General features: G+C 42.7%; 1 protein-coding gene across 1 annotated transcript in view; it reads left to right on the forward strand.

Annotated features, from left to right (window-relative positions):
• The window catches only part of tenm2 (teneurin transmembrane protein 2), a 300069-nt gene that overhangs the window by 213862 nt on the left and 58285 nt on the right, over positions 1–27922 (forward strand). The window contains exons 5-6 of the mRNA XM_039813221.1: positions 14019–14225; positions 23701–23932. Coding sequence (XP_039669155.1) covers positions 14019–14225; positions 23701–23932 — 439 coding nt within the window. The remainder of the gene's footprint in view (positions 1–14018; positions 14226–23700; positions 23933–27922) is intronic.

Genomic DNA, 27922 nt, shown 5'->3' on the forward strand with positions numbered 1-27922 from the left:
TCTCTGTTTCCTCCAGCTGGCGTCTCTCATCCACTGCGAAGAAAGGCGGAGGGAGAGAGTGAGAGAGCTGAGTCGGAGAAGGGGGGAGGGAGATGGGTGGGGGCACGGGGTGCGTTACATGTCTGTAGGGGTCTGTGGAGTGCTAGCGAACCTACCCCCTGGAGGTAAGAACCACTTGCGCTGGGGATTGAGACAGTGAGAAGTATTAACTGAGAGATAATGACGAAAGGAAGGCTGATGGGAATGAAAATGCATAAGAACGTTCAAGATGAGGGCGGAGAGGAAATGGAGAGGGGTGAAGCACAGGGGGGGTAAAGTGACAGAAATGTTGAAGGATGAGAGGGGAGGCGGTGAAATCATAAGCCATTACAAATTGAGGGAGCGAGATATACACCACGGAGCAGCGGTTTAGGGGCGAGAGTTGGGGAGCGGCTGTGTTCAAGTCCAGCTAAGGTCCAGAACGTTCTCATACATTCCCCCTCCTGCTCTTTCCAATCTTTTTCTTCCTCTCTGCACCGGTCTAATAACAGGGTTTCCGCGGGGTCTTAAAAAGTCTTAAAAAGTCTAAAATTTAAAAATTTAAATTTTAGGCCTTAAAAAGTCTTAAATTCGCTCAAGTATTATGTTCTAGATCTTAAATAATTTTAAACTGGTCTTAATTTTCCTCCTTCCATGTAAAGCTAGCTCTAATGCTCTTTTATTTATTTATTCTGTGGTGTTGTAGTTCTTTCTTTCACTAAGCCAAATATCATTTTGCTGTATTTCAACTACAAATGAGACCAACATGCAACTTATGTTGCAGCCAATCAGCTTTCGTGTTATTGGTGCTCATGTCATATGAGTCTCTTTCAGATTGTACCACAGACATAAAACAGATTTTATTCTTCAGCTTTGGGAAAGTACAAGTTTAGCAATACTTAGCTTGATTAAAACTGAATTTAGGGCTTAGTTAATGTTGTGATAAAGGTCTTAAATTTCATTCATAATGGTCTTGAAAAAGTCTTAAAAAGTCTTAAATCTGACTTGGTGAAACTTGCAGAAACCCTGAATAAACTTAGAGAAACTTAATGAAGATAACATTTAAAGAAAACAACACTGCTGGGTCTGGTTGAGAAATAACGCAACGTATAAAAAAACGGTGATGGGTGGCAGAATAAAAGAGAGGCGAGGGAGTAGTGAAGCGAAGAAGTGATGAAAGAGAGGAACAGGGCCTCTCTTGGTGCTGCAGCGTGATGATCAGTAGAGTCTAATGAAGGTGCAGATGCCCAAAGGAGCCCTGCGCTCTCTTGACGACCACTGGGAATGGCAATTAATGTGCACTCTACTGACGGAAGATGCATACATATACACACACACACACACACTGTCTGGCGCACACATTCAGACATATCATTTACATAAAATGTACTAAAGCCCCAGTTGCCATTGTCTGAATTCAAACAATGCAAACTATATATGGTGCATTCAGCCATACTAAATTTAACATCAGTTTAAATAATGGAAATGGCTACCAGCAGCATTATGTCCCGTTATTCCCTACCAGCACCAGACAGCACAGTACTCAAGTGATTGCCTATATTGTGCATGTAACCACCCAGAACTCTCAACAACCCAGCCCTCATTCTTACGTTAGGATTCACTACACAAAGGAGCCCTTTTTCCCCTCTACTGTGTTGCCCTATATTTCATATAAGCCCTATGTGTGTATCAGTGCAACTGACTCCCCTCGCACTGGCCCTGTGCTTATTATCTTATTGATATATTTCTTCCAGTGGGTGTATTGACATCAGCAGAGATATGATATAGAGTTGGAGTGGGATACAAGGCTCAGGTGGATGGGTCCCTGATTAGCTGTATTGCGTGTGTACCGTAGAACAACTAGTTATAGAGCAAGTCCCTGAGGGGCCGCACAGTTATGTAAAGATGAAATGAAATGAATGAATGATGAAAATTGCTGAGACAGGAGAGTGGAGAGAAATGGACAGAGTAAGAGATAAGGGAGAGTGTGTGTGCATGAGTGTATCTTTACAAAGGCATTTGTGCGTGGATGTATGTGTGTGTGTGTGTGTGTGTGTGTGTGTGTGTGTGTGTGTGTGTGTGTGTGTGTGTGTGTGTGTGTGTGTGTGTGCGCGTGCTTAGCAAATGTAACAAGCCAAATACGGCTGGTCCACCCTCTTCTGAGATAAAAGCGTCTGCCTCTATACCGCTGAGACTGCGGCCTAATGGCACTCCAACTATGAAGCTGACACACAGAGTTGGAGAAGGGGATGGGGAGGGCGGTGTTACAGAAACGGTGGGTGGATGCCATCAACGTCAACATTGTCCCTGGCATTTATGCTGCAGGAGGTGGGAAATGGGCCCTCTTATGTCCCACCTCAACCCCTTGTAGTCAAAGAGAAGGACGAGCAAAAACGTTTTTTTTCGTCCTCTTCTTTATCCATTGAAATTACCTTGACCTTTGCATATGTCAACTGAAATGGTTCCTTTTTTTCTTCTCATCTTTCATTCTGCTCTGGGCTGTACCTACTTGCTGCCCATTGAAAATGTTTTTTTTTTTGTCTGCATAAAAGACCAGATAAACATATTTGCTTCTGCAGTGCCTGCCCCTGCCATCCTTTATCTGCAACAAAAACATTAAAGTTACAAGCCAAGGTTCTGGATTCCGGTACTGGGCGTTTTTGACCCAGAGTTCAAGCTTTCAGCTGTATAATTCCTCAGCTGTAAAATGACATTGACTCCAGTTATTTACTTTTACCAAGGACGTGACGTTTATCACAAATGGAATCATTTCCTACTGTTATACTTACTTCAAATTCACTGGAATAAAATTGATTGATGAGCCATTTGTGAAACATCATTTAAAAAAAAAACACACGCACATCAACGCACTCATAGTTTAGTGTCAGACAGCAGAGGTGCTATCAGTTGTAGTTAAGGAGGAGGGGTCTTAGTTACCTCTAGGTTAATGATCCTCATTAATATGTGCTAATATACCCCAGGTCATGCGGTAATTAAAAATCTCATTCAACGCTCTCAGCTTAAACTGACTGACTTGGCTTCGTCCTACAAAGATTAGCATTTATTATTTGTCTCCAAGGTCTGTGCTTCATAGTGAGAGGGTGAGACGAATAGCCTATTGTTGAACGTTTGACTGGGCTGTCTGTCTCCTCCAGTGCCTAGTAAAGTCTTTCGCATCTGCTTGGTTGGGCACAACTGTTTATGAGCTGGACTGGTTTGCAGGTTGTGCCTTGGAGAGTTGCATCACGTTTGCGAGAGAGTGTTTGTGCAAAATGGGCACACAAACAAGCGCTCCGAAATACACACTCAGGCATACACCTAGATGCACAACTGCATGTGAAGTCCATCATCATGGGGACTTCCATATTCCTCTGAGTCAGCTGATGTCAGCTGATGCAAGCTGTGCTAATTGTAAGGCTGTATGACGATTGCATGTTCTTGTAGAAAAGAGATAGATAGATGGATAGATGGATAGATAGATAGATAGATAGATAGATAGATAGATAGATAGATAGATAGATAGATAGATCTTATACATGCTATGGAGATGCAGGGTTTTGTGAGTATGTTCAGTCAACACATAAACTGCATCAGAATATTCTGCTGAAGTGGGCCTCAGAGGTTTGTGACTCAAGCTATCCCTGTCTCTCACACACACACACACACACACACACACACACACACACACACACACACACACACACACATCCACTCAGCCATCCATGACCAATGCAGCAGCTACTTCAAAGAGCCTAGATATGCATGTTAATCTCAAATCGCTTCTCTCCACTCTCCTCCCTGCACACTCACAAACACAGGTACACCTTCATGGGGAGGGACACTAGGAGATCATTGGCCAGATTTATGTTACATGCATGAAAGTGGTCTGCGAAGTTGGCGCAGCACTTTTCATTCTGTTTGAGCTCACAATCTGCAAGTAATTAGCATCTGATTTACTGAGGCAGCATCTAATAATGCAATCAGTGTTTGGGACAGCCTCCTAAACATGATGAAGAGCCCAAAAGGTACAGTTCAGCAGCAGGATTTGTCTGAGATCCAAAATTTTGTAATATCCAAAATGTCAATCCCATCAACTAAGCTCTAACTGGGAAAATAAATTGGGCGTCTATTATGATAAAAATGTTTTCATAATGACCTATTTATAGAAAGGTTTGTAAAAGTAAGGCAGTTGAAGTAGTTAATCCAGCCTCTAAGGAAAATAACAGATTTGTATTAAAAAACTTGCACAAAAGGAAGACTGATTAAAAAAACAAGCCATTATAATGTGGATGCCTCAACAAAAAAAGAGCTCATCTTTAATGATCAAACTCTGCCCCATCTTTGGCGTTATAACAGATGATGTTCTTCTCTCTTTTTATTTCTGAGATAACATTTATTTGTCACAAAACAAACTCACTGCAGCTGCCCTTCACACACTGTCTGTTGTCATTGAAACGTCTACATAATACAGGTTGATTAACTTTTCTTTCCTTTGCCACAACCAGTTTTGTTTAAAGGCGAGAGTTATCCCTGTAACAATGGCCTTCACAAATTGAAAGAACCTCTTTAAAATCCACTAGAATCAACCCGAGTTTTGTTTATTATGTGTGCAAGCCACCTTCAAATGCACTTCAAATGTCCACAAAAGCAAGAGGCACACAAGTTGTGGCAGCAAAAGTGCAGCGTCACGCTGCTGCGTCTCTTTGATGAAGATCACAAACACACCTCTAAGGCGCAGAATGTGTCCGAACCGAGGCGCAAACGGCTCAGTATAATTGGCCAAGAGTGTGTAGACTGCAGCCTTTTCACCTTGAGAGAGAGACAGAGAGAGAGAGAGAGAGAGAGAGATGCTCAACAGTAAGCTAGTTAGAGGAAATACAATGTGGCTGTGTTTTTCAGCTCTCTATCCTTTTGTTCTGCTGCTGCTATAAATAGAGGCTGCAGAACATCAAAGAGAGGAGAGGTTTCTCTCAGCAACAGGCCTCAATACAGACATAATCCACTGGCTCTAAATACACTGTGTGTGTGTGTGTGTGTGTGTGTGTGTGTGTGTGTGTGTGTGTGTGTGTGTGTGTGTGTGTGTGTGTGTGTGTGTGTGTGTGTGTGTGTGTGTGTGTGTGTGTGTGTGTGTGCATGTGTGCGTGTGCGTGTGTGTTTGCAAATCGTCAAAGTAGACACTGCTGACTCAGTATCACAATCTTACTGTCTCACACACACACACACACACACACACACACACACTCCTACTTCCCATAATGTAACATCACACACAAAAAGAAGACTTCATTGAAATCAAGTTTTATTCATGTGATAACAATACAACATGCTATCTCTGTCTGCACAAGTTCGCAAACTGGCAGATCCGTGCACTAAACAAATCCCGTCCTCTTTTCTCCAAAGGCTCTTCCTCCCTCTTTTCTCTCTTTCAATCTTTTTTATTCTCTTTGTATTTCAGATATTTTCTGTTCTTTTTACGGAACTATATTGTCATAGCAACCGCAGCAATTACCGGTTGGTTCAGTGGAGCTCTGCTATGTTGAATAGGTATCTGTGTACAGGCACCTGTGCATGTGCGAAAGAAAGTGTGTGCATCCACAGTTTGTTGTTAGATGTGTATTTCTGTATTCTGTGTGCCCTTGTGTGGCTGCACATGTTTTTCATGCCTCTTTTCGTAATTCCGAATGCATTGGGTTCTTGATGACTGCCGTCATTGAGATGCTGGCTGATTGTGCGTAATGTAGTTTTGTTTTTCCCAGAATGTCATGAAATGAGCCCTGTCTTAAAATGCAAACGTATTTCTTCTTTGCAAGTGAAAATAAAATAAAATGCTTGTGTGCAGGAGACATGATATAACCCAGCAGAAGCTGAAGCTATCCGAGTGTTATTTTAGGGTGTCCTAAATAGGTGTAAACATTTAATTTAAGTTCCGATGACTCACATTTAAGTGCTAATTAATGAAGATGTTTTCTACATTAAAGGTTGTTTTTTTTTATTTCTGGCAAAGCTTCTTTCTTTCTTTTTACATGACTAGTAGATGAAACGTGGAATCTAATTTGTGCTGAAGGACTTCATCCTCTCTTAGCAATCCTCTCACTAATTCATGTCCACAACATGTTACCTGCAGTTCACAATTTGTTCTCATGTCACTAAACTTTCTGCGAATGATTCAGCGGCGTGGCAGACTGGAGGAAAAGCTCTTCCCAGCATTTCGCCCTGCTGATTTTTGCACTGTAACATCTAAAAGCTTTCTCTAGTCGAGATAACAAACACACAGTTATTGCTCTTCCTGATACAATATAAATCTAAGAGGGTCTTTCCAAAGCTGCGAGCAGGTTTCTGTTTTTTTGTTAGTGTTCATTAAGTGCCAAGACCAAGTGCTATCTCCAGTCATCAGAGAACGTGTCCATATTTTGCTCTTAACTCTCCTCTACAGTGAGGAGAGCAAGCGGCCTTGCTGGTAGCTAAAAAATCTACTTCCAACTTTGAAACACTAGAATGTAATGTGAGAAATTGCTTTTGCCTGGCCCTGAAATGTATTAAGAGGTTGTCCAGCATTGTGCAGCATGCCGTCACTCTATTTTATAATTTGAATAACAAATTTGAAAATAATTGGATGGCTTTTTTTAAAGCTCCAACATCTACTCTGTGGCCAGAAATGATTTCATTTTGTATGGTTCTTTTTACTCCATTATTATTTTCTATACCTCTTATTATTTTTGGTACTAATTTATATTTTATTGTGTTTTCTGCCCTCAAGTTAAAAATGACATTTTGTCTTCTGCCATCAAATTGATACACACATAGGCATCGGGCAGTTTATTTAACGCAACAGCAACAAAAGAGAAAGACATGTATTGTTCCAGATTTTGCACATTACTCTCACACACACACACACACACACACACACACACACACACACACACACACACACACAGACGGATGACGGATTTGCAGATGTACTCTGTCCAACCGTTACAGAGCATGTTCAAAGGAAATGGAAGGCTGAGAGGATGGGTGTCTATCTCTCTGCGCATGGGGTTAAGGGTCTGTTTGAGTGTGTTTCCACGTGCACGTGCCTGTATACTGTGTGAGCGAGCATATGTGCCTCCGTGCGTGTGTATGAATTTATGTGGGAGGAGGAGGCTATTTATTTTGATTGTTTTCAATGAGGGTCCAACGTGTAGAATCCATAACAATACCATCAATCCACAGCAGCAGCAACAACATGGATGTAATTTATATGGTAATGCAGCCTCCATGGTTGCCCCAAGTTACGCAGTGGACATCTCTGACAATGGACAGAACGGGTGTGCTGCAGCATCCTAATGCCATGGACACACACACACACACACACACACACACACACTTGCACATCCCAACAACAGGGAGACATATTTCAATTAGCAGATGCGGATAGGTGCCGGGCTGTGTTTGTGCGTTTGGCTCAAAAGGTTGAGCGTATAGCTCTGTGTCAGCCTGTGTCTGAACTCATCTCCGCGCTACTCAAAATAAAAGACAGCCACTTGAGAGAGGAGAGAAGATCGACCTTCTGAACCAGTTGTTGGAATTACTCATGAGATGATCTGTTAGAAATCTTGCAGCAGGTTTATTTCAATCCAGTGCCCTCTAGATTACTATCATACACTGTAAGTGACTTGTTATGTACAATGTCGAACAACCATGTCCTTGTGAATGCTCTAGATGACGTTCCGATGGAACCGTTTATTAATTCATCATTTCCATGCCTTTCTGTACAAGGTTTGTGTTGATATTATCATACAGTGGGTCTGCATTATTCCTATGCACTCCACGTCATATGAGAGTCAAAAGATATTGTTAAGAGGTGGTTATTCATCACAACCGTTAATTAATTGCCATCTTCAGTCGAGGTGGGGTTTAATTTGTGATTGAAAAGATGGAACAAGGAGAAGGTCTTTTCAGGTGTCCTGCCTTCATCTTTTGATCTCTCTATTCTCTTAACATCTATTACTTTTTACTAGTGTGTGTGTGTGTGTTGGGGTTCATGCCTGTTTTGGAAGAGGGCACCCATAGATGTGGAGTGACGGAGTGTTGCAGGTATGGGCGTGGGAACCATTAGTTGAGGGCAGGAAAAGTCCCACCTGTATTTTTTTATTAAATTCGTAGAAGTAGAAATGACTGGAAGGATGGATTAATGTTGTTTATTGGAGAATGCACAAGGGAACTTTTACTACAGTTGTTTGATTCTCTTCATTCATTGATTTGATAACATAAAAGAAATTCATTTCACAGAAATTGCATAAAGCGATTCTCAAGTTTAAATAAACAATGAGTGGTTATAATAAAGATGGCTTTGAATTATCAAATCAATTTCTGTACTTTTAGCTTTTTAATCAATTAAAATATGTGATCTGAGGCCAAACACTTCAAATGACAAAATGTACCCATAATTTTTCTAATGCTAGTATAGCCAGATAAAAGTATCAAACCACCTGTTAAATGGCACCAGAATACAGAAAATGACATCTGCTCTGTTAAAGATTTACTGGGGGGGAAGATCGCCAGACCCCCCGTTAAGATGGTCCCACCAGCATTTCCAATGCTTCCTACGCCCATGGATGCAGGCGGGATGAAAGAGAGAGGAACGGAGCCCGAGCAGAGGACAGCTATAGGCCAGAGAAGAACCCAGACACTCTGTCACACATCAAAGAAAGAGCCAGTGATACAATCATCTCTTTAGGCTGCGAGAGCCCAACTTTACTAATTAAAACACGGCTGTTGAATCATCCTCATATCTCTCCCTTCCCTCTTTACTCATTTTATCACTCATTTCCTGCAGTAGCTTTGATTAAGAAAGGCAAGGCAGAACACATTCAAGGTAACAAGCGGATGATCAGATCAGACCGTTCCTGGATAGGCTGCGACATCCATTTGTTGCTCACCAACAGGTGTTCAACTTGCCACAGTCAAGCTAAATGTGAAATATTAGAAAGGAATGAATAAGAGGAAAGAGGAGGTGATGATTTGACAAAAAAAGGAAGGGAAGGGGGGGGGCAGGAAGAGAGATGAGATGGAGGAGACAGACTGTACTGTATAGATAAATAGAGAAAAGGGCCCATTGTGTCAGCAGCTGTCATCACTAAATAGCCCTCAGATCACTGTCAGAAACTATCACACATACGCACACACTCATATACGTGCATACTTACACACGCACGCACACAAACACACACACACACACACACACACACACACACACACACACTGACTGACAGCTCCCCCTCAGTCCAACATCTGTGCTGACAGCAGCCATGGTAATGAGTCTCTACATGTGCCAGCATGGGTGTGTCGTTCCTTTTTCCGCCCTCTTCGCCGCACACCGCTCATTCAATCATTTCACGTATCCCTTATCTTGTTGTCCCCCCCCCTTCTGCTCTTCGATATTTTCCGTCATCTTAATAGAAGAGCGTGCTGATTGACTTCACAGCATGAGCCACATGAGTAGCTGTTAAATGAGAACAACATCAACTGTAAAGTTGTGTTGTAGATCGGTGTGCTGTTGTTGTTTTTTTGTCATCCAGGTGCGCTGTATTTCATGTAAAGGTGTGGCGGAAGAGAGGGATGGAAGAAGGGAGAGATGAAGAGATGATGAATGGCTCTCGTTAGAGGGGTAATTTGTCTCTCCTTGTCTGACTGGGCTCCAGCTGTCGCTCCATCCCTCGCTCCACTCTCCTCGGCCTACCACTCCTCACCTCAGCCAGATGGGTGGACGGATGGACGGAGCGAGGTGGGAGGGAGGGAGGGACAGAAATAGAGACAAGGACGAGTAGGGAAAAGAAAAGAATCATTGAACAGTCAACAAGAAGAATAACGTCTGACGTATAATGCCATTGCACAGTAAAGAATAGATAATACAAAGCTCATACTGAGATGATTCAATAGAGACGTACAGCACAGCAACAGGCAAACAAAGCTCATACACTTATTTGACTCATACAAGCACAACATATCTGGTGCTCACACAACTAACTAATGATGATCGTGGTTCTTTTCACATTGTAATGAAATCATCAAGGGAGTCCGCTAATGCCTTTATTACAGTGCTGCAGTCTTCAGATGCCTCGTTTTTTCCCCCATGATACACTTATTCTTCACACTAATCAACACTTGCGAAAGAACCGTAGATTCGGAGAGTGAGAGACGGGCACAGAGAGATGGATCGAGAGCTGTGTGCAGATGGCCAGGGAGGCGGCTCAAAGGATGGCAACGAACAAAATCGTCAAGAGAAAACGCGTGAGCTCATCGCTAAGTCTTTGTTCTAATAACACAAAGCAATTTCCACTGACCTTTCTAGAAATGTAGCGGGCAGAAATGACTGAGTTAAGGATGCCCCACAGCATAATTGCTAAGGAGATTAAAGTTCCCTTAATTGCTTTTGGCCAACTAGTGCAATTTTTCCTTTTTGTAATTAAAGTGATTTAAAATATTAATAACCACCCTGGCATACACGTAACCTCGTTGTGTACAATAAAAACATGCAACAGCAATAAAACAATCTTAAAGGTGTGCAGCTACGTACACACACATGCAACATTTTTCCATTTTCCTGTTGTCAACAATAGCCTCATTATAGGTCTCGTGAAATATGCAAATAGCTAGAGCCCTTCTCGCCATCAGTTGAAGTGAGTGATCGATTCATTTAGATCAATCGCTTTTTTTCCCCTTTCCCTTTCCCTTTCTTATTCCCTCTTTACCTCTTCATTACTTTTGTTCCTGTCCTCCATCTTCCACTGCTCAGTCCCCTCTTATTGCCTCCTCCCCTCCTAATTACCCTCCTATTGCTTTCTTCCCCGTTTTATTATTGCCAATAAGTTTTGTCAGCTCATAGCTTCTGGACTGTCCTGTTTTCTCCAGCCACTGTCCCCCTCCGTTCATTTCTCTCTTTTTTACTCTCTATTCCCCTGGTTACCCCCCTTGACCTCGTTGTCTCCCCCCCCCCCATCCATCCGTCTCTCACTGTCCCTCCCCGCCTCTCTCCTTTTCCCTCCTGTCAGCCACAGTGTTTGCTTTGCCATTGTTTATCCATTTTTCTCTGTTTGCGCTGATGAGATTGACTGGACACACAGGCACACACACACACACACGGACACACAGGCACACATACCTAAACACAAGACAAGGCTGGCATCTCTCTGGGGTGTAGTTAACGTGGGGCTGTGGATCGATCCTAGCTCTGGTTTCTGTGACGCAAAGCTCGAAGCTGGAGCAGTTTGGACGGCAGGACATAGACATCACTCGGCCTCCATTTCTATCAAATATATCTCCATAAAGCCGCAATGGCACCTGGATCCAAACGTGTATTTTCCATGATTAATGTGCTTCAATTTTAGGCAGCATAGATGGGCAAGCTAGCCAACAACTACAGTATGTCCAACCACTTTGTTTCTTAAATGATGTCTGCATTAATCCTCCCCCATCCCTCCCTCCCTCCCTCCCTCGCCCAGGTATGGTTTTCCTGATGCAAGCAATAATGCACCGTTGCCTAAAAAGGGCTCCCCATCTATCATGGCCTTTACACATCTTGATTTCTATCAATACTTTGTGATTGGAAGGTGAATGCTGTCAAATTACAATCAAACCCCATCTGTATTCTGAAGAACTGTCAGTAAGAAAAGGAGAAGAAAGAACAAAAAGGAATAGGATGATGAATGTTCAGCTATCTCGTCATTTTCTTCAAGGTCTCACAGCATTTCTTTATTTCACCTGTTTTTGTTCCATAGAAAAAGAAAAAGAGAAGTGTGATGAAAGAAGAGGTGACTTAGTAAAAGGCCGTGCATTGTAACCTGGCGAAGTTTTCAGTGGTGAAAGAAAGCGTTGATGAAGTTTGTAAAACTAAGGGGCGAGCTAGCCTATTTTTTCCCTTCGCCCACATTTTAACTTTGAAAGGTTATGAAAGGCAATCAATAAGAAACAGAAAAACGCCTTTATTTGTAAAGCTGTATAAAAAGAAAGAAAAAACATCGCTGGAGCCCGGGGGCTATCATTTTGAATGTGCAATCAGGAGAAAATAAGTGATTATCAGTGTGTCAAAGCTTCTTTGGTCGACTATCTAATTAGTAGTTGTAATAACCCGAGTCCTTCGGTGGATTGGCTGGACTCAGTGGCCTCATTCTTACCATGTTGTTGATTGATTGAGCTGCAAATATGGCAGACATAATTATTCTATATTTTGAGCCGTCTCTAAATAGAAATTATTAGATCTGTCTTTGTCCTTGATTCCAAACCTTTGGAGAGTAGAGTGAATTCTCTCCATCCCTCTTTCCTCTCTCTGGTGTATGGGACAGCCTGATTGTGTCCAAGCGTCCCATGGCTCCCACTATTTAAAGACTTGGCTGTTAACTTTCTTTTGTCTCCCCCATGTAGAGGACAATCGTACAACGGATGTAGGCCCTCATGGAAATCTCATCCAACCTTTTGATTTAAAGCAAGACTATGTCAAATTCGAAAAATAAAAATTCTTCCTCTTGCAAATGAAAAGTTGAGTTTAAGGTCTTTATTTGGTCTGGTATGCCCAGTAGCATAAGGTTGCTAATGTTAGCAAATGTAAGATAGCTACTACTGTTGAACTGACATGAATGCGTCACTTCCCTGACTTTATGACTCTTATCTACCTTTAGAGTTCGGTATTATCTCATACATCTCAGCAAAAGTTACATAGGCTCGCTGTAATTAATACAGTGGTAAGATCAATGCAGGACAATGTGAAAATAATTAGTTCTTGGCAGTTGTATGGATGCAATAAAATGTTTTAAATGAACGTTCCTATATTAATTAGGTTAAAGATGTGTGCATGGAAAGTGTGTTAAGGCTAAGCGAAAGTGAGCATAACTTTGTTATCGGGACTGAGCTGAAGTGTCAGCAGTGCATTTAAAATCTCTTTGTCACTAATGAATGTGTGTCGGAGATCTGTGGGCTTTCTGTGTAAATCTATCGTAATATTGAGTCTCTCAAGCCTCCGCCTGCTTCTGTGTTTGTATCCAAGCTGCTTTACATTGCTATGACCAGGGGCCTGTTCCAAGAAGCAAGTTTACTTCTGAGTTAACTGGAAAAACCTTGTTGAGTACCACCTGCAGCAGGTCTTTCTACATAAAACCATGTTCCAGATTATAAATGGTTGATTCACCCAAATTGCAACATTTTCTTTTTTCAGTTCGGTTAACTATCGAACCTTTTTGATGGAATTCCACTGCGAATCAACAGCCCTTGTTAACTTCCTTGTTAACAACGGCGTCCTTGTTAATTTTCTGTCAGCAGTATAACACCTTTGAAAAGGTTTTTTCACTGTAACAGGAAATAAACTGGAACACATTTAGAATGTTTGTTTACAAATGTGAAATGATCTATTATAGACTGTCTATAGAAAATAGTTTAAATGAAAACTGTTGACACTGAAGTTCCAGTCTTTCCTATTGACCTCCATTATATTGGATGAAGGCAGGAATCTCAGAGACAAAAGCTGGACAAATAAAACCCAAACTATCAGAATCAGAAAAGGGTTTATTGCCACAATAAGTTACACCTATGTGGAATTTGCCTTGGTGAATGGTGCATACATAAACAAACAAACAACATATTACACATGAATTTGAAATAAACAATAAATACCAAAACAATTATATACATACAAAATAACTGTTGCATAAGAAAAATAATAGGCTGAATGGGTTGCGGGCAGAATGTGCAAATAATATACAGTATGTGCAATGGGCAGATGTATAGTCCAGGATGAAGGTTCCATGGCTACAGATACCAGAGGTATGAGAAATGTGTAATTTGGGAGAATGGACCCTTTTCAAGGGAGTTTGGGTTTTGCAAAGCAAAATGAGCCAGATATCCCAGTAAAGCTGCCTCAGAACAGGCCCCTGTATCGCTGTCAGTCATTGCCATCTGTTTTGTCTAACGTCCCCCTCCCTCCCCCCCCTCCTACCCCCCCCCCCCCTTTCTCTCCCTCCATCCTCCAGGTCGCCCACTCCCTCCAACCTCTTCCTCCTCCTTGCTCCCTCCGTCCCTTCCGTCCTCCTCGTCCGCCCCCCACCACCCTTCCCCCGGCCCATCTCCTCCGATCAGGGAATGCCAGGTGCCCCTCTTGGAGAAAAACTCCACCCACTCTCACCTGGAGCCCCACCCGGATGAAACATACTTGCTTCGGGCCCAGCCCTCCTCTACGGGTAAGAGAGCTCACCTCATTCATGCACTCTTTTATCCTTTCATACATTTAATTTTTTTACATCAAGTTGACATCCATCACCTGGGTCGCTGCATTACCTCATCATGTGTCCATTTCCTGATCTGATTTAGTCGCTGCACAGTAACATGCCAAGCAATCCTTTTGCTTTGATTCAATGTCACATCTCGTTCTTCTGGCCATTTTGTTTCTGCCTCTTTGCATTCCACTGAAGTCAGCATTTGTTTGCAGGGCTGGGGAATCAACCAAAGGGACTTATCAATTATTGTTAACATTGTGAGCGATCATAAAATATGCAGTTAGAGATTTAAGATAGATATTGATTGTAATTGTTGGGGACCAAGAAGCTGGTTAAACAGTGATTTGGCTCAGATTGAGTTGACTGCAGAGACAAAGGGATCTTGGCCTACATGTGAATCCCAAAGCCAGTTTCACCAAACTCCTACAGGCTGCTACTTGGAAGCAGAGTCCCTAAGATGGAGATTCTACATTCAACACGTGGAGGGCACGGCAGACTGGTGGTGAGACAAAGAACTGCTTCACACCTGTGAGAAGGTTGCGCTTTCCCATTGGCTGTCAGGTCTTTGAATGCACCACCCCGCCACTAGGAGGCGGAGGTAGGATAAAAGCTGTCGGCACTGTGTGTTTCTTCGTCTTTCACGGTAACCCCCGGTTGCTGACAGGAAGCACTAGTCCGGACTAGCTAGCCAGCATCACCTCGCTGGTCGAGTTGAGCTGGGACAATTTTATATCGGTCTGATATACAAAGGGGATCCGAGGAAATACTGGCCGGGTATTCCCTCTATCTGCAGCGGGTTTAATCAGCCTGGATTCAAGAAAAGGACGGCGTTCTGTTTCTTGCTTGTCGACGTGGATCACGTATCGTCCCCTGCTCTGGACGAAACGGATCGTTAAACTCTGGCGAGAGATTTAACTGACAAACAACGCACACCGTAAGGCTTTACACAGTTCTGGGCAGATGTTAGGACTAGTGCATTTTGGTTTGTTATTAATGAGCAAAGGGTTCGCTACCGCTTGTGCCATTAATGTGATCTGATTGTAATCATGTATTGGCCCATATCTGGTTACTAATCTGTTTCTGTGAATGTATAAATTGATCACTATACGGTTTGATTTTGTTGTGTTAAGTAGCTGGGTTAAAACCGTAAGCGCTACCTGCTAAACCACTCCTTTGGCGGAGTTTTAGTTACTGTCTGCGAGACAATCTCGGAAATCAGCTGTTAGCCACTGAGCTGGCCGTTAGCGATAACATCAGAGTGTTTCTTTTCTTTTCCTCCTTTATTCTGTTCCTTTTACTAACCCACACACGGACATATAAGCTAGCCACGTAGCTCCCGAGCTAACGCTGCTAACTTAACCACGTGGGGTTTGTATAGAGCTCATAGGTGATTTAGCATATGGTATAAACGTGCGCGTTGCCTAGCAACCCCCACCTCGGCTTCTTCAGCCCTCTCGGTGCACTCAGCACCACTACCGCCCTCTTGAGGCTAAATGGTTTTGTGCAGCTCACAGGAGTAGCCATTTTTGGAGTTGTTTTTGTATTAGAACTACATTTCGACACCACCCCTCCTCTTTCACTCACTCTCTCTCACACACACTACACACACACACACACACACACACACACACACACACACACAGACGTGTCCACAAGACATGCTGCTTTTGTTTTTGCTTTGTTTGGTTGTGATATTGTAAAATGTATATACGTTTTATTATTGAAGGATTATTGATTGGCTACTGATAATTGTGACGTTAATAAATTCGATTATACTTAATTAGCAGTTGCTGGTGATTATTTGTGTATTTGTTGTGATAACTGCTGGTCGAACGGGTCGCGCTCAAAATCACCCCTTCCTTTAATTCCTTTTAAAGGATTTTTACAGAAATGAGACATTCCACAGTTTGATTATTGGTCCCTGACAAGCAGGGTGGTGCCCCGTTTTGATTTTTTGTCGATTTGATAAAGTTATTAATAACCATATTCATAACTTTATTAATATTGATAAAACATATTTGATAATTTGCCAATGATCAAATCTGTAACCTACGTGAATCCTACATATTCATGGTCAGTTATGGATGTAATGGGTTTTTTAAGAGGGTAAATAAATGCTTTGATTGATCATGCACAGATACATTCAAAATCTATTCATAGATCTCTAACAGGAAAAGATCACCCAGCATGTTTATGCGTGTTTAACAACTGTTCTATTTTTGAAGAAGCATAATCAAGAAGAGAAAACACTCTCTGTTCCTAAACTTGACTTCTTTTGTGACTCACATAACAATAAGCACATTTTAAGCTGATAATTGGTAATCTCTTAATGGATTACATTTTAAATATAACCCTCCCACCTTTGTCATCTATTGCCAGAAAACAATGATGCAAGTGAAAGCAAGCCTTACACTCTGCAGAGCGCAGACTGGTTGCCAATGAGTAGGTGTGTTTGTACTTATTTTCCGTATGACATTAATAATCCACCGGAAAGCGAAAGGTAAGGGAATGATGAATTTTAAGTGCTGGCAGGTGGATCAGTGCAGCAAAGACAAAGTAGTTAGTTTCCCCGGCTGTATGCTTTCTCTGTCATCACTGGACACTCTCTTGTTGGCTGTTACAGGCCCTGTGTGCTTATATCAGCACCTCACAACTATTTTTCTCCCACATACAAACACGCCGCACACACACGCACGCACACACACACACACACACACACACACACACACACACACACACACACACACACACACACACACACACACACACACACACACACACACCTGCAGTGATGAGTTTGATCATCAGCATACACATTTATTCTCAACAATTAGCTACTGTGGGCCAACTGTGTCTGTCTCTCTGTCCCTCTCTGCATCTCTTTCCCGCTCGCTCCCCTGTTTCTCCATTCCTCTGTGCATCTGCACTTGTAATCAGCAGATATATTTAGCAGAGGCCTGATGGGAGTAAAGGGGTGGGGGTACGGGCAGAGAAGTCGTAATGTGATTTTTGGTGGAATACAATCTATTGTTAATGGCGTTAGGCTCTCCTTTGATCCAGTATAAATCTTCATTAGGGAAGGCCCGGGTCCCAGGTTCAAGAGCAACGTGATTAGGAGGCTTTTAAAATGACGTTACATCAGCCTTCTAATTGGTTTACTGTTTGCTGGGGCAACATCAATCATTAGCCCAGTAACCGCACAGCAAATAAATTCACTCTGCCACTGACACCCTAATGGCAGACACTGGCAAAGAGGGAGAGTGAGGCTCGCAGGCACACTCTCTCTTTCTCTCATTCTTGTTCACATACACCCACACTTTCTGTTCTGGGGCTTCTTTTCAGTCTCTGCTGAGCATGTATACACAGAGACGGCGAGCAAGAGAGACAAAGAAAGAAAGAAAATAAAAAATGACAGAGAAGCAGGAAAAAGAGGCACAAAGAGGCAAAATAGGAGCAGAGATAGCAAAAGCCAAACTTTGACTTTTGAAGTTGTTTAATGAGATGTCTTGCATGAAAAAAATCCAAAAAGAGAGAGAAAGAAAAACATCCAGAGAGCACCAGTAAAAATAGATGGATAAAACAACTGAAAGGGAGGCAGAAAGCAAGAGACATGCAGAGTCAAAGAGAAAAAAGGGGGAATGTGAATAAAAAGGGGTAAGCTGATGAGAGCTTAGAGGGTGAAAGGGACATATTTGGATGGAAAGAGAACAACATTGAGATGAAATTGCAAATTGCCACATTTTCCCAGCCAGGACTGCTGATATAATGGGTGCAGAGAGAGTCCTTGGCTTTGGGCGTCCATTAAAATCGACCTAAATGAGTTTAGAGTGGCAGTCTGGCACTGCATAAACACACCCTGGCATGTAGGAAGTCACAGGAACGGCTGCAAGGAAATAAAACACCTATAACCGGCGACTGTTTATGCATGTGCTTGTGTGAGTGTATGTCTGTCTGTGTGTGTTTTGCGTGGTCCTGTAGAGAGTGGACGCTGGGCAGGAAATGAGCCTTACCAAGCCAGGCAGAAACTGACCACAGCGAGATAATCCTCAGGAAGCTGCATGCTGTTTGTTTGTATGTGTGTGTGTGCATGCATGTGTGTGTTCCTGTAAAGTAGTCCGCCATTACCTAAGCTAACAGGTGGACAGACATGACTTGTGTTCCTAGTGAAGCATGACAGGTGAGTGGGAACGGAACTGTGTTGCAGAGGATTGGCTGGGAATTGGGTCTGCGAGTGTTTATATGGGAATACTGTCTGGCTCAGAGCACCTGTCTGGGAACGCTCCCCCAGAACGCCGGGAGAGCTGAGACGGCCAAACGGAGCGTAGCAGATCGCTCCTGGAAAGAGCTAGCGTTAGCGCTGTCTCTGGCCATTCATTATGCATGGGGAGTGCTAAGCTATTTTTAGCCCGAGCATCTTCTAAAGTGGCTAGCTATCCGCTGCCAGGGAAGCCACCTCAAGTCACTGCTGAAGCAATGAATGTTTAATGGCTTTGTTGAAACAAATCTACAGAAACAAAGGGACATCAGAGATGAGTTGCCTTCTTCTGCACTAATGTTATTCTCCCTAATGGTGCTTATGTAAGGGTGACATTTGCGTAACAGTGGGATGTTGAGTGTGTAGTTATATGCATCTGTGTGTGTGTGTGTGTGGGGGGGGAATTTACACGTGCATTTCTGCTCATGGAGACTGTTTGTTTTTGGCTGAATTTGATGACTCTTCTCTAGCGGATTATTGCCTCCTAATTAGACAGAGATGACTAGCCAAGGCAGAGGCGGTGTATGTGTGTGTGTTTGCCTGCATGTGTCATTTTATGTCTTTAACTTTATCTCGTCTCTTGTGCTTGTATGTGTTTGTGTGTACGCCTGTGTGTAATAAAGCCTACAGTATGTGCAAGTTAAGCCCCTTTTGTCAGCATGTGTGTGTTTCTGAATGTGTGCCTATAGTTTCACCTCAAGCTCTCCTTCCATTGTGCTCAGCCTTTGAGGTCTGAGAAGAATGACAAATGAGGAGCATGTGACATTCTGAGACAGAGGACATATGAAGCACCAGCACATGGGAATATACCACCTTAAAACACAGGGAGCATAGCAATTAGCTCAGAGAGAAGGTGCATTAAAAACAATAGAGGGTGGCACAGTGTTTAAAAAAAGGATAGGAGCAGTGGAGATATGGGGCGTGAAATAAAGAGATGGAGAGACAGAGGGAGTGGGAAGGACAGAGGGAGGGTAGGGAGCTGAGCCCTGCAATGATCCCTTTTTAACTGCTGAATGGGCATTTCTATCACACAAACACACACACACACACACACACACACACACCCATGGATGCACATCCTGCCCTGCGACTTTTCTCTGTTAACCACAGAAAATGTCAATAAACAGTTTGCCCATCCAAGGGCTGCAAAACAAACTGCCTTGGTTGGTTCCTGCTACTAGCTGGCCACACACACACACACACACACACACTGTAAGATTAATATGGTGTGGCGAGCCCCTGCCTCTCACTGATGTGTGTGTGCAGTGTGCTTTACAGGGGAGGCAGGTCAGCAGACAGGCTAATGCCTCTCTGCTGAATGAGGCTCCTTTGAATTGGCGAGCATAATGAACTTCCAGGGATTAGCCCGAGCCAAACCCACCAGCTTACAGCTATAGTCCCCTCTCTCCAGTCGCAGGGGACCTCGGACAGAATAAAGTGGGTCAGGCTTCAACAGCAGTCAGAAGGGCTCTGAGCTTCTCCACAAAGAGCGGCTATGAAAGCAAAACAGAGAGCTTGTTGAGAAAATCTTTTCACGATCGCTGTTTACTCATGCTGGCGAGTGAAAGAGAGAGGAAAGAAAGGAGGAAAAGATAAAGTGGAATAAAATGTGATCTGCTTGGCTGCTGCCTAATTGCTCTATTTCCTCACCGCATGTTTTGTCTTTTATCAGACTTGGTTCCTGGTAAAACGGTTGTTCCTATTAGCCTACTTGCAGGTTGTACTTCAGCAACCGGACAAGTCCCCTATCTTAATTTATTGGACCCATTTACCTCCAGCCTACTCGGTACTGCACACTGTTAGAACTCTGTTCCAATGGTTGGTCATATTTGTGTTTCTGTGGCCAAAATAATCTGCGCTTTTCTTCAGGAGTTCTCTGCGTGTATGAAAAAAAACATGGCCCTGTACCACGGCCTTGCTGTTCAGACAGTCCCCACCCCTCAATGTGTTTGCATTTTCTCCGACGAGCTCTAAGGATTATTTTTATGGATTTGAAGTCTACATGAAAATGAATTTCTTTGACATAACTCTCCTGTTCTGTAGCAGAAAAAAGAAAGCAATTTGTCTCTGATCATAAATATTTTGCAGCATACTAGAGAGACTTTTATTTATTTAACTCCTACTAAAGGCTATGTGAAGAATAAAAGTGTTTTATTTTTATTTTGTACAGCTGTGCGTTTGTATAATAACAACAGTTAACAATAGTAATGAGTCAGTTATGCAGTTGATTCTGCAAATATTGATTTAATGCAGAATAAAATAAACTTTCTATCATGCAGCAATTCACTTCAGTTAACCTGACAGTACATGACAATTCTTGCAGCCACAGGAGGCTACAAAAAGCATTTACATTTTTCTGACATTATCTGGAGAGATGTAATAGAATTTGCAGCTGTATGATAGATAATTGCATTTTCATCTCTTTGTTTGAAGGAAAATGTTAAAATCTTTATTCCAAAATGTGCGAGTTTCTGCAAAAGTGGAGGATATGACTCAGTCCCATATAGTGGCTGGACTGTTGAACAACACACACACACACACAAAACACAAACAAATATGCACATAGAAATAACCACACACTTGAAGATACTGCATTCAGAGTTTCATAGAAAATGAAGGCTTAAAAAAACATGTATTCCTCTTCCATACAAGGTGTGCCATATATTATTCATCCAAATTTGACTGGAAAAACTGTTTAATATTTATAGCAGGAAAAGTGAACAAAGGCGAAACGCATGCTTTTTTTTAACGCAGATTTAAACATGGGAGACAGCGGGGTAGTGTGTGAGCACGTCTACTTTTATTTTTCTATCACTCGGACTGTGTCCATGCCTGCATGTGTGCGTGCAGGCTTATTTTTTCCCCATTGTGTGCGTCTATATTGTGTGCATTGTGGCTGTGCTTAGATATAAATGTATGCAGATAGAGTGTACTAGGATGCTGTTCCACATTTATAGGGGCATTGCAGAGAGAAGTCGAGTCAAATTTATTTATAAAGTGCTTTTAACAAACAGGATTTATCTCAAAGTGCTTTACATCTCTGCAAAGGACACAAACAAAATGAAAATAAAAGCAAGATGAAAGCGAGGGAAACAATCCTCAAGAAGAACTGAGGCTGTATCGGGAGGAGGAGGGGGAGGAGAGTACGAGAAATAAAACTCTGCATACCTTAATATCAATTTACACTCTGCGTGTATGATGCAAGAGTTTGACTTTTACTGCATAACTTAACTGTATAACTGCGTGTATGTTTGCATATGCGAGTGTATGCACGCATGTATGTGTGTCTGTTTCTCCCAAGAGCATCTTTGCATGTGCAAACAGATGTTTTTTTGTCCCTCCAGTGTAGCAGAGGTCAGGCTCCTCCATCTTTCTCTTGTCTCTTTCTGCTCTTCTCTCCTTTCACAAGCATCTGTTCTTCAGTGCCATGTGGGTGACACCTGCGTCCCAGTGGCGGCGTGGAAGCAATCAGGTTACCTTACAAACTGGTCGCCATTACAGCTGTAGTTGCAAGGGAGCGCGCTGCCCCCTATTGCTCTAAACGTCAATCTAGGGAGAAGGAAATGAGGAAGAGGGAGAAAGTTGGCATGGAAGGAGACATAATGCTATAAATACACCTTATGCCTAGATTTATTTGTATGCCATGGTTGCTTTTTGTGCATCTATGTTCGGTTTTGGCTTAGTGTAAAGTTGCTATCATTTATGCCTCTCAGGAATCTCTTGACCGACAAATATCAAAACCGGCGGAAACGCGGACAGGAGAGCGCGACACATCCAGCCGTCTCTCTTCCTCTCGCACACTGTTTCCTTTCTCATCTAATTCACGAGGAGATGAGAAATGGAGGAAGGCAAGTGTGATCGCGCAGCTTGACAAAGCAGTCACTGCTGTTGTTTTAACCCCACACATATGTGTGCATATGTGCGCTTGCTCCTACCTTTTGATCATCCATGCAAGGCAATGTGCAAACAAACAGAATCGTTACAATGTATTCCACGCTCAGACGTGTAAAATAATGATGAAAGAGCGGTGTGTAGGATTGATAAAAGAAATAGCAAACTGTGTTGTAAAGCCAGTATTCAAAGCCAAATGACTGTGTGTTTTGCAATAACTCCAACATTTCTGTTCAGACCACATTACAATAAAAGTGTGAACAGTTTATTGTTAATGTGAAGTGCTTTTTAACCTCTCTTTATTAGCTGTGCTTTAAGTACATGCACCTGTCAGTGTGTGAACAAAAGCATGCTAATGCACAAGAAGCGATGCAACTGTGTCAAGCTCTCTTATACTGTATAGTATGGAGTTTATTGATTTTTCCTGTACAAATCCAGACACACACACACACACACACACACACACACACACACACACACACACACACACACACACACACACACACACACACACACACACACACACACACACACCCCCCACACCCCCCACCCAACACCCCCCCACACACACCCCCCCCCCCACACACGGGCTCAAATCCTCGACAGAGAGAGACGCAGATAGAAAGGTGATGTGTGAATGGGTGTTCTTGTCTGAGTCATCCGGGTTTGTTTTTCAGCTCTCTCACTCAACAGTCCATTAGCTCAGAGTTGGAAGGGTTTGTACTGGATTCTAGCTGACATGTTCCCCCAAGTCTGAGAGCAAGAGATGAGGGCACACGCTGTGCGGATTGCTCTAATACTACTCACACACACACACACACACACACACACACACACACACACACACACTCTCAGTTGTGAAAAAGAAATCAAGAACAAAATAGTGAAAGTGAGAGAGTGGAAGAATTGGCTAAAAGTAGGACGGACAAATCGTAGAAAAATGTAAAAGCAAAATATGAAAACATGATTATCAAATGTCATGTAGGTCTATCTGTTTAGCTGGGATTTCCTGCTTAAATAAGTTATCTACCATTTGGAATATATGACACCTACTCTGACAAAATGATTGCCGACACGAAAGAAGCGCATAATGGCATGTTAATGAAGTTATTTGATAGCGGAAATGGTTTACGTCTTTTGGCATACTGAGAACTAAACAGTAAATATCAAATAACATTTCTGTCCTGCATTCGTAGCATCTGGGAATCAAAACCCTTCATCGGAAACTCTCCTTGATTTCCTTTACAAAGAAGTGTGGCGCTTAAATTCTCCTCTGTTCTTGTCTGCTTCCAGGGGCTGCCAACCATCACAGTCAGTCCACACTACGGCCTCCACTGCCCCCTCCGCACAACCACCACACCTTATCCCACCAGTCTGCCAACAGCCTGAACAGAAACACACTGAGAGGGGGACGCAACCCAATTCACGCCCCTGCTCCGGGCAGTGGAGACGGGCCGACCACCCCGGAATCGGTCCAGCTGCAAGACAGCTGGGTTCTCAACAGTAACGTCCCGCTGGAGACCAGGTCAGAGAAAATATGTTCCCTTTACTATTCTTCTCTGTTTTTCCCCGTGACATGTTTACATGATGCTATTATCTATTCTAGAGTCACTCACAGTAAGCACAGCAGTGGAATGAGCCTTGAGTAATTAATAGTGAGGAATGAATGGTCAGAGCCACGCTTCAACAAAATTCCTGTGAGCAAAGAATGATGTGTCGGAAAGAAATGCTCGGATTGATAATAAAAGCTGAGGAATAAATAACCTGCTACATAACTGTTTACTCACTCAGGCAATCATAGAATTTGTTACGGTTAGAATGTTAGGAATACAAACTCACAAAAAGGAATGACGTGTTTTTAGTCGCCTTGGAACAAATCACTGTCGGGCCAGTGTAAACTAGTAAAAGACCGACTCAGTGCCTGGTCACATCAGAAAGAGTCCTTTGTGACGCAGCTTGGTAACATAGTGAGTATTACTGGGGTTAGTTCTTCTTCTTTGGGTTTGAACGGCAGCTTGCATCCTTAATGTCGCACTATTGCCATTGTCGCGGTCGCAGACTGTTGTGGCTGGCAACCTAACTGGTAACATGCTAGCTTAACAGTAATGCTAGCGCCAGGCTAGGGCTGGGCCATTGTCGGTACCAAGGGGGTAAGCTTTGCTTCAGAACTCGAACCTCCAATGGCGCCATTTTGATGCTACAAAGAGATCACCTCCCGTTAGCATTCCACTGACTAGCATTCATTTTGACGTCACTTTGACAGCGAATAACTTTACATCTGAAGCATTTAAAGATGAACTGAACTGGAATTTGAGTAAAGGTGATATAACAGATGTATTTTATTTCTTCTCGTTGGTACAATGATTAAAATGGCTGAATTTGTTAAAAGGGATAAAATGGTACATTGAAAGTGTTGTTGTTGTTACATGGGCGCCGCCATGTTGGAATTCCACAACCAGCTACGTCACTGGCATGGTAAGCTACGTCACTGGCATGGTAAGCAGCCATAGAATGTAAACAGTCAGAGGCTAACGGACATGGCTGAGGAAACGGAAACCAACAGGTCTGGGGGGGGTCTTACTGTATTGCCACTGGCTGCAGTAATGAATTGTATAGATCTAAGGCTGCTGGGGTTACAATACATTTCCACAGGCTACCTTTGACAAGGAAACCAGTCCTAAACTCATGGCTAGCTGCCTTAAAACTGGCAAGCCCTCCAACAGCCCCTGGATTTCGAGTCTGTAGCGACCATTTTTTAGCGACAGACTATTTAGAGAGTTGTACTTTTGATATAACAGGGTCACTGGTGAGGGTTAAGTCCCACAGACTGAAACCTGAGACCATACCCTAATTATCGACTTTTCAGGCTACAGTACAGGGCCGACCGATAGACCAACGGCAAGTACCAACACCAGCGATGTTATCTGCCGCAGAGACAGGGCGCTGAAACGAGGACAGGTATGTTTAGCTGTTATCCAGCATGCTAGCAAGTCTACTAGGCAAAGGGCTGGATGTAACGTTGTTGTCACATACACAAAACACGTACATATTCACTTACACGCACAAATAAAGCCTAACGTGTAGGCTTTATAGCGTTCAACAAAACTGAGACTGACACACTGGCCATTCATTGAAAATGAGTCACAAAACCAAGCTAGATACCACACGCTCCAACCTAGGGAAAGGGCTAGCAGCTGAACACGTTGGAAACACTTATGTCAAACTCCACAAGCTAGCACTCCGACCATAGACCGTATGAATAAATCCTGACTACGACGATATCACAGATCAATAATAATGCGTTACTAGCTGCTAACTAAACCACAGCAGGTCTATAAACAGAATCCAATGTCCCTTTCTACTCACCCTGATGCTAGCTGATGTTCACCGCCTCAGGGCACATAGTTGATGCAGAGGGAGTTCAACTCGCAGAAAAAGCTGCTAGTTCCATAGTAAGAGGTATCTGTGCAGTATCCATTTGTGCAATATCCATCAACGACCACAAGGAAAAAATCTGCCAACTCTACACTAGCCTAACGTAAACGGCAGAACTCGTGAATCCTCCGTGCATCTAGGGTCAACCTGGGGTGACTCTCCTTTTTTTTCTTTTTTCAAACTTTATTTATTTTGGTTTTAACATTTTGCGTGCAGGTAACTTAACAAGCGATCCCATTGGATGAATTTGTCCAATCACAGATGGATTCAGTTGCAGTGTCCATGCTCCGGCAGCGCCCACACACACACACCAGTCACTTCCCCCCACACGATCCTGTACTGTAGGTGGAGCCTGAAACTGATCATCCTCCATGTGGTTGTAGTCAGACACTGCAGGCCTGTCCCTCACAGGCTCAAATGCGTAACCTATGCCATTAAAATTACTAATTTTCATGTGTATGCTGCACTGTAGCCTATATACCCATACCTGTCAAGTTTTGGATTTGAAAATAAGGGAAATTTTCCGGCGCCCACCTCGAGCAGTCCCACCACCCCAACCAAGCTCCGGTATCCCTTACGTTTTAAGACAGGTGTACAAGAAAGCTAAAATCACCACTCGATGCAGAATGGTGAAAACATTTACAATTTATAACATTGCTTGTCTTTACATTTTATTTTCATTCCACACATTCTTTTCATTTCATATTGCTTTTCTTTTACAGTTTTTCTTTTCATTTCACATAACTTTTCTTTAGTGAGTTATTGTACAAATTTGTTGCAGACTTTTCATTCTTTAAGACTGTTTTGGAAGGAGTGTATTTGTGAGTGTATAACTGCAGGTTATGTTTTTTTTTTTTTTACTCCGCCCGGGCTATTATTATTTTTTAATAACGCAGGTTAAAATACGGGAGATTTACGGGAAAATACTAATACGGGAGGACGGCGGGAAAGAAGGGTAAAATACGGGACTTTCCTGGCCAAAATGGGATACTTGACAGGTATGTATACCTTCGCAGGTCCTACCATGCCAGTGACGTCATCGAAATTATCAGCGTTCTAATACTAACAAACGTAATTTTTGTGTTGCTTAAAAAAAGCTATATTGATTTTTTTTAATTAAAATTTTTAGTGTAATTCATTTTTATTTGTCATAACCAACACATTATCAACGCAGATTATTTTCAGTTCAGTTAATCTTTAAAGACTCTATTTGTCCATTGTTTATTTCTAAAGAAAAAGAAATGTATAAAAGGCTCCATTACCTTGTGTCTGACATTATGGCTCCGTAGCAGACGTTTTTGTAAAAATAGGCTACCAATTGTGTCATAACCAAGTGACTTACTGTCGCATAGTAGAGGAATTACATATAATACAGGAGAAGCTCGCAGGCAGTTTGGACTTACGCTAGCTGTTTAGGTTTAATTACAAATGTTAACTAGTTAATGTTAGTGATCAATAATTAGCCTGTGCCTATGTTCCCTCCTTACATATACCTACGCTCTCCGTCTCTGTAAGATTGGAATGATTGACATTTCTCTTGGCACAGCTACCAGAAGACTTCACACTTTCAGACAGGTTGTTCACGTCACATTTACGTTGTCTCTGTCAGTTGGAGGCTGCGCAGTAAAGCAAGAGATCACCGGAAATGTGCTTCTAATAGCCTTCACTGGTCTCCGTCCAGAGCAACGGGCTCTGTTGGTCCATTTTGTATATGTCAATGGTCGGTACACGATCCGTTCTGTGCATGCGCGAACATTTTGCGCATGCGCTGTTGTACGAGGATTTACGATACTGCACGATCTGTTCCACGCTTCCGGTCGACAGCCTCCACAGGCAAGCTAACGTTAGTTTAGCTAACAGCTAATTCGGCCCGCTGGGTGATTGTAGCGGTCTGCCGTTAGCCTCCATAGGCAAGCTAACATTAGTTTAGCTAACAGCTAATTCGGCTAACCGCTAGCTGAGACAGCATGTAATAACTTTAAAAGACCCTCAAAATAAAACTTTAAAATAAACGTTAACATATATAACAGCTGTTACGTCAGTTCTACTTTACTTGTGCTCATTTAAAATACAATCACTC

Source organism: Perca fluviatilis, chromosome 10, assembly GCF_010015445.1.
Source record: "Perca fluviatilis chromosome 10, GENO_Pfluv_1.0, whole genome shotgun sequence".
In the NCBI taxonomy this organism is placed as follows: domain Eukaryota; kingdom Metazoa; phylum Chordata; class Actinopteri; order Perciformes; family Percidae; genus Perca; species Perca fluviatilis.